At 34.2% G+C, this 7,914-nt stretch overlaps 1 protein-coding gene across 1 annotated transcript in view; it reads right to left on the bottom strand.

The window, feature by feature from the left end:
• Positions 1–4,767: 4,767 nt before the first annotated feature.
• Positions 4,768–7,914, bottom strand: part of LOC107573921 (transcription factor p65-like) — a 17,044-nt gene continuing 13,897 nt past the window's right edge. Inside the window, exons 9-10 of the mRNA XM_016260378.1 lie at positions 7,590–7,770; positions 4,768–6,250 (exon numbers count right to left, since the gene is read on the bottom strand). Coding sequence (XP_016115864.1) covers positions 5,589–6,250; positions 7,590–7,770 — 843 coding nt within the window. The 3' untranslated portion in view covers positions 4,768–5,588. The remainder of the gene's footprint in view (positions 6,251–7,589; positions 7,771–7,914) is intronic.

The raw sequence follows: 7,914 nt of genomic DNA, 5'->3' as shown, positions 1-7,914 counted from the left end.
ACAAGAAAAAAATCTGAACTGCGAGATGTAAACTTAAAATTACAAGAAAAAAATCTGAACTGCGAGATGTAAACTTAAAATTACAAGAAAAAAATCTGAACTGCGAGATGTAAACTTAAAATTACAAGAAAAAAATCTGAACTGCGAGATGTAAACTTAAAATTACAAGAAAAAAATCTGAACTGCGAGATGTAAACTTAAAATTACAAGAAAAAAATCTGAACTGCGAGATGTAAACTTAAAATTACAAGAAAAAAATCTGAACTGCGAGATGTAAACTTAAAATTACAAGAAAAAAATCTGAACTGCGAGATGTAAACTTAAAATTACAAGAAAAAAATCTGAACTGCGAGATGTAAACTTAAAATTACAAGAAAAAAATCTGAACTGCGAGATGTAAACTTAAAATTACAAGAAAAAAATCTGAACTGCGAGATGTAAACTTAAAATTACAAGAAAAAAATCTGAACTGCGAGATGTAAACTTAAAATTACAAGAAAAAAATCTGAACTGCGAGATGTAAACTTAAAATTACAAGAAAAAAATCTGAACTGCGAGATGTAAACTTAAAATTACAAGAAAAAAATCTGAACTGCGAGATGTAAACTTAAAATTACAAGAAAAAAATCTGAACTGCGAGATGTAAACTTAAAATTACAAGAAAAAAATCTGAACTGCGAGATGTAAACTTAAAATTACAAGAAAAAAATCTGAACTGCGAGATGTAAACTTAAAATTACAAGAAAAAAATCTGAACTGCGAGATGTAAACTTAAAATTACAAGAAAAAAATCTGAACTGCGAGATGTAAACTTAAAATTACAAGAAAAAAATCTGAACTGCGAGATGTAAACTTAAAATTACAAGAAAAAAATCTGAACTGCGAGATGTAAACTTAAAATTACAAGAAAAAAATCTGAACTGCGAGATGTAAACTTAAAATTACAAGAAAAAAATCTGAACTGCGAGATGTAAACTTAAAATTACAAGAAAAAAATCTGAACTGCGAGATGTAAACTTAAAATTACAAGAAAAAAATCTGAACTGCGAGATGTAAACTTAAAATTACAAGAAAAAAATCTGAACTGCGAGATGTAAACTTAAAATTACAAGAAAAAAATCTGAACTGCGAGATGTAAACTTAAAATTACAAGAAAAAAATCTGAACTGCGAGATGTAAACTTAAAATTACAAGAAAAAAATCTGAACTGCGAGATGTAAACTTAAAATTACAAGAAAAAAATCTGAACTGCGAGATGTAAACTTAAAATTACAAGAAAAAAATCTGAACTGCGAGATGTAAACTTAAAATTACAAGAAAAAAATCTGAACTGCGAGATGTAAACTTAAAATTACAAGAAAAAAATCTGAACTGCGAGATGTAAACTTAAAATTACAAGAAAAAAATCTGAACTGCGAGATGTAAACTTAAAATTACAAGAAAAAAATCTGAACTGCGAGATGTAAACTTAAAATTACAAGAAAAAAATCTGAACTGCGAGATGTAAACTTAAAATTACAAGAAAAAAATCTGAACTGCGAGATGTAAACTTAAAATTACAAGAAAAAAATCTGAACTGCGAGATGTAAACTTAAAATTACAAGAAAAAAATCTGAACTGCGAGATGTAAACTTAAAATTACAAGAAAAAAATCTGAACTGCGAGATGTAAACTTAAAATTACAAGAAAAAAATCTGAACTGCGAGATGTAAACTTAAAATTACAAGAAAAAAATCTGAACTGCGAGATGTAAACTTAAAATTACAAGAAAAAAATCTGAACTGCGAGATGTAAACTTAAAATTACAAGAAAAAAATCTGAACTGCGAGATGTAAACTTAAAATTACAAGAAAAAAATCTGAACTGCGAGATGTAAACTTAAAATTACAAGAAAAAAATCTGAACTGCGAGATGTAAACTTAAAATTACAAGAAAAAAATCTGAACTGCGAGATGTAAACTTAAAATTACAAGAAAAAAATCTGAACTGCGAGATGTAAACTTAAAATTACAAGAAAAAAATCTGAACTGCGAGATGTAAACTTAAAATTACAAGAAAAAAATCTGAACTGCGAGATGTAAACTTAAAATTACAAGAAAAAAATCTGAACTGCGAGATGTAAACTTAAAATTACAAGAAAAAAATCTGAACTGCGAGATGTAAACTTAAAATTACAAGAAAAAAATCTGAACTGCGAGATGTAAACTTAAAATTACAAGAAAAAAATCTGAACTGCGAGATGTAAACTTAAAATTACAAGAAAAAAATCTGAACTGCGAGATGTAAACTTAAAATTACAAGAAAAAAATCTGAACTGCGAGATGTAAACTTAAAATTACAAGAAAAAAATCTGAACTGCGAGATGTAAACTTAAAATTACAAGAAAAAAATCTGAACTGCGAGATGTAAACTTAAAATTACAAGAAAAAAATCTGAACTGCGAGATGTAAACTTAAAATTACAAGAAAAAAATCTGAACTGCGAGATGTAAACTTAAAATTACAAGAAAAAAATCTGAACTGCGAGATGTAAACTTAAAATTACAAGAAAAAAATCTGAACTGCGAGATGTAAACTTAAAATTACAAGAAAAAAATCTGAACTGCGAGATGTAAACTTAAAATTACAAGAAAAAAATCTGAACTGCGAGATGTAAACTTAAAATTACAAGAAAAAAATCTGAACTGCGAGATGTAAACTTAAAATTACAAGAAAAAAATCTGAACTGCGAGATGTAAACTTAAAATTACAAGAAAAAAATCTGAACTGCGAGATGTAAACTTAAAATTACAAGAAAAAAATCTGAACTGCGAGATGTAAACTTAAAATTACAAGAAAAAAATCTGAACTGCGAGATGTAAACTTAAAATTACAAGAAAAAAATCTGAACTGCGAGATGTAAACTTAAAATTACAAGAAAAAAATCTGAACTGCGAGATGTAAACTTAAAATTACAAGAAAAAAATCTGAACTGCGAGATGTAAACTTAAAATTACAAGAAAAAAATCTGAACTGCGAGATGTAAACTTAAAATTACAAGAAAAAAATCTGAACTGCGAGATGTAAACTTAAAATTACAAGAAAAAAATCTGAACTGCGAGATGTAAACTTAAAATTACAAGAAAAAAATCTGAACTGCGAGATGTAAACTTAAAATTACAAGAAAAAAATCTGAACTGCGAGATGTAAACTTAAAATTACAAGAAAAAAATCTGAACTGCGAGATGTAAACTTAAAATTACAAGAAAAAAATCTGAACTGCGAGATGTAAACTTAAAATTACAAGAAAAAAATCTGAACTGCGAGATGTAAACTTAAAATTACAAGAAAAAAATCTGAACTGCGAGATGTAAACTTAAAATTACAAGAAAAAAATCTGAACTGCGAGATGTAAACTTAAAATTACAAGAAAAAAATCTGAACTGCGAGATGTAAACTTAAAATTACAAGAAAAAAATCTGAACTGCGAGATGTAAACTTAAAATTACAAGAAAAAAAACCTGAATTGCCAGATGCAAACGTAAAATTACAAGAAAAAAAACATGAATTGCCAGATGTAAACTTAAAATTACAAGAAAAAAACCTGAATTGCCAGATGTAAACTTAAAATTACAAGAAAAAAACCTGAATTGCCAGATGTAAACTTAAAATTTACGAGAAGTCAGAAAAACAAACCTTAATTGCCAGATGTAAACTTAAAATTACAAGAAAAAAACCCTGAATTGCCAGATGTAAACTTAAAATTACAAGAAAAAAACCTGAATTGCCAGATGTAAACTTAAAATTACAAGGAAAAAATCTGAATGGCAAGAAGTCAAAATTGCTTTATATAATCTCAATATTACTAGAAAAGTCAATTGCACGATGTAAACTCAATTATAAGAAAAAAGGCAGAATTGTGAGTTGTAAATGCATTTATTACAGCTCAAATAATAGTACAAAAAAAAAGTAAAACATTAAGGCCACAACACAGAGAAGCGATTGCCTCTGTCTCTTTTTCCATGCAAGTTGAGCGATTAATGTTTGTGATGCATAACACGTAACACGTAAAACATGCTTGCAGTTAACATGATTGCCTACAATTACAGCAGAACATAATGAAGGATTATTGTATTAAAGCTACAGCAGTGGATTTTCTGAAGTTGGTTACTGATGTCAGATCTGATGGTTTAAAGCTATTTACAAATCCTTTCAGTGGCACGCTTCCCTTTTGCAAGCATGTGAATGTGGAGCGCAGCTGTCAGTGCTAGTTTAGGCTCAAACGGCCAGATACGGTCAGATTAGCTCATGCATAATGTGTGTAACGGATCGCCAGAATAAATGCACAGACAATAAAAACAGAGACTGGTGGAGAATGTGGCCGAAGCCTCACGAAGCTGAAACATTCAGAGCTACTCTAACTGGACCGGCACTAGATAAACATGATGACTTACTAGTGCTCGTGCTGCTTTAGGGCTAATCCTGCAGATTTAAACAGCTTTCGTTTCTATCCAATATAAAACTATGAAATATGTTTTTTTGCTTTTTTTTCGTAATTTCCATTTTTTATTTTTCTGGATCTTGAATTAATGGTTTAAATGAAATTTTAGTAATGATCACAGAGCATGTCTAATTAATTAAAATCATTAAAGTTACACAATTTAACAAAAACGTATTAAAGTTAAACAAAAATGACATTTTTAGGGCCATATGAAATCTGATTTTTCCCCCCCAAATTGTTTTTTTTTCTGCATTCCATTTTATTGGTTAAAGAATTTTTTTGTAATAATAAACGTATAAAAGTATTGATTAAAAATCATGTCTAATTGAATTTTTATAAGCAACAATTTGCTTACAATGTGAAAAAAATATTTTTTTTTTTATTTTTTCCAAATTTTGTTTTACTTTTTAATTTGAGTATTTTAAAATGTTATAATCAGAAACATGTCTAATTGAATTAATAAAACATCTTAATGTATTAACATTTCAACAATAGTGGCCTTATGAAATGTTATGTAGTTTTCAGGAAATCTGTTGTCTTTTAATTTTTCAGATTTTTATACGATTTCATTTACATATTTAAAACACTCACTAAACCGTTAAAGTTTATCCCTTCATTTGATTAAAAGATTAATTAGATTATCAAATTAAAATTTAGCAATTCCTTACATTTTCCTGGCTGCACGACCTTTACAAAATATAATAACTGCAATATTCCTTTAAGTGTACTGTATTATTAATATTGAGAAGCACATTCGACTGTATAATATACTTCAGAAATCACAGGGCCCTACAAGAACTAGAGTTCGGTGTTCTCAACAGTCATTGGTCGATGAGGCTGTGGATTCTGCGCAGTGATTGGCTGAGCCGCTCAATAAGGCACTGTGTGTTTACTGGTCTGAAATCTGGTTTAGCTGGTGAACCTCTTCAAGACACGAGACGAGATAAGCACAGTAAGCAAAATACACATCTGAGGAAAACCGCCACCTGCTAAAGCCATTAAATCTGAATTCATCTCATGTGTGTGTATATATATATATATATATTTATGGGGTTTGAAGACAAAACTGAGTTTAAATGCGTTTATGCTCCAGGATCTTCTCGAGTGTTTTAGGTGGGGTGTCCAGACAGGAATCCGACCTGGTGGCCGCTGGTGAAGATGGACATGAAGCGGTCGTCGTCGATGGAGTTGAGCACCTCCAGGTCGTCGAGGACGCCGGGGGCCGGAGCCGGAGGAGCCGCGCTCTCCATCATGCTCTCGTTGTGTATGAGGCTGGCGATGCTGGGTGGGAAGGACATCCATGTGGAGCCGTTCCCCGCGTGATCAGCCGCCGGCTCCGTAGAGCTTCCCGGCTTCCCCAGCGAGAGTCCCGCTTCCCCGGGGAACCCGCTCTGAACCAGCAGCGCTTGGAAATCCTCGATGTTGATGTTGTCGACGTCGGAGCCTTGCACTTCCGAGAAGCTGGGAAACTCGGGGAGATCGTCGTCGGCGGTGCTCTGGATGGGCTCCGCGGCGGGCTCGGCGCTCGTCTGATCCGATGCCATGAAGCTGTTGAAGTCGTGCAGGTCGTGCAGGTTGACGGTGGGGAAGTCCTGCGTGAAGGCGCTGGCCGCAGCTTTGGGCTGAGAGTCTCCCGTCAGACTCTGGAGGAACTTCCAGGTGTCGCTGGTGCAGCTCGGTGAACTCTGAGCAGGCGCGGCGAACAGCTGACCCGGAGCAGGAGCGAAGAACGAGGACGGCTGCGGCTTCAGCGACACACCTGCAGACGCCGCTGAAACACAGCAACATTCGCATTAAACTGATCACTGAAAGTGACACTGAACACACTTATAATGTTACAAACGCTGTTCTTTTGAACTTTCTGTTCATCTGTGAATCCTGAGAAATACAATGCATCACAGAAATATTGTGCAGCACAACTGTGTTCAACATTGATGATAATCAGAAATGTTTCTCGAGCAGCAGATCAGCATATTATACTGATTTCTGAAGATCGTGTGACACTGAAGACTGGAGGAATGATGCTGAAAATACAGCTGCGCATCACAGAAATACATTACAGTTTAACAGAGATTCACAGAGAAAACAGCTGCTTTACATTAGAATAAATTAAATAATTTTTGATTAAATAAACGCAGCTCTGGTGAGCAGAAGAGACTCTTAGAAACATTTAAGAAAGCGTAATAATTCCAAACGTTTAATCACAAGTATTTAGACACTTTACCGCTCAAATTAAAAAGTGGTTTTAATCATTTCAACAGAAATTCAGGCTGTGTCTCTGGTTTTAAACCCTCAAACCTTCTTTTTAACCTAGTGATGGATGGGAATTATCTTCTGTGTCGTTAGCATTACGCCACAAACCCCGTTAAAAACAACCCAGTTCTTTCACTAGTCAACTCAGTTAATGGCATAGCATCTTTAAAGCAGCTTTACAGAAAGAGATGTTAAAGGAACAGTTCAGTCAAACATGAATATCTGCTGAAAGTGTCAGATCAGGATGAGTTTGTTTCTTCATCAGGTTTGTAGAAATGTAGCACTGCATCAGTGTCTCAGCAATGGATGCTCTGCAGTGAATGGGTGCCGTCAGAATGAGAGTTCATTTTTAAATACCATTGAGTCCATAATCCATAACTCTTCCTCCAGTGAAAAAGTGCATCTGCTGTTGTCTCTCGCATCAAAATCCAGCCACATATGTGTTTAGAGCTGTTTAAACGCTGCTTGATCTGTGCAGATTTCTCTCCTGATTCACACCAGAACACTGACTCACTGGAGGAAGCGTTATTATGGATTAGACTCTAGTATTTTAGTTAAAAGCATCTTAATGCTGGATGTGTTTCAGCTTTTGTCTTCTCCAGATGTTAACTGATGGACTGGAGTGCTGTGGATAATTGTGATGTTTTTATCAGCTGTTTGGACTCTCGTTCTGACGGCACCCATTCACTTGCAGAGCATCCATTGCTGAGACACTGATGCAGTGCTACATTTCTACAAACCTGATGAAGAAACAAACTCATCCTGATCTGACACTTTCAGCAGATATTCATGTTTGACTGAACTATTGCTGTAACTCCTAATCATCCACATGAATCAGTTTCTGGTTAACTGGTCACCTGCTGGGAGGCTGCTGGCGGCTGTGGGTTTAGAGATGCCTAGTGTTCGTTTAGCGGTACTAAACGGCCGTCTGTCTGCAGGCATGGAGGATCCTGCACATGAAACACACGCACTGATCATTACCCAGAGCTCTGTGTGTGTTGAGTAACACACTAAATTGCAGCAGTAAATGCTGCTCCACACACACACTCACACTCACACACTCACACAGACACTCTCACACTCACTCTGACACACACTCTCTCTCTCACACAGACACTCTCACACTCACACAGACATTCTCACACTCACACAGACACACACACACACTCTCTCTCTCACACA

The sequence above is a fragment of the Sinocyclocheilus grahami genome, unplaced genomic scaffold, assembly GCF_001515645.1.
Source record: "Sinocyclocheilus grahami isolate Dianchi unplaced genomic scaffold, SAMN03320097.WGS_v1.1 scaffold2070.1, whole genome shotgun sequence".
NCBI classification, from domain to species: Eukaryota; Metazoa; Chordata; class Actinopteri; order Cypriniformes; family Cyprinidae; genus Sinocyclocheilus; species Sinocyclocheilus grahami.
This window is presented reverse-complemented; position numbering and strand designations above follow the sequence as displayed.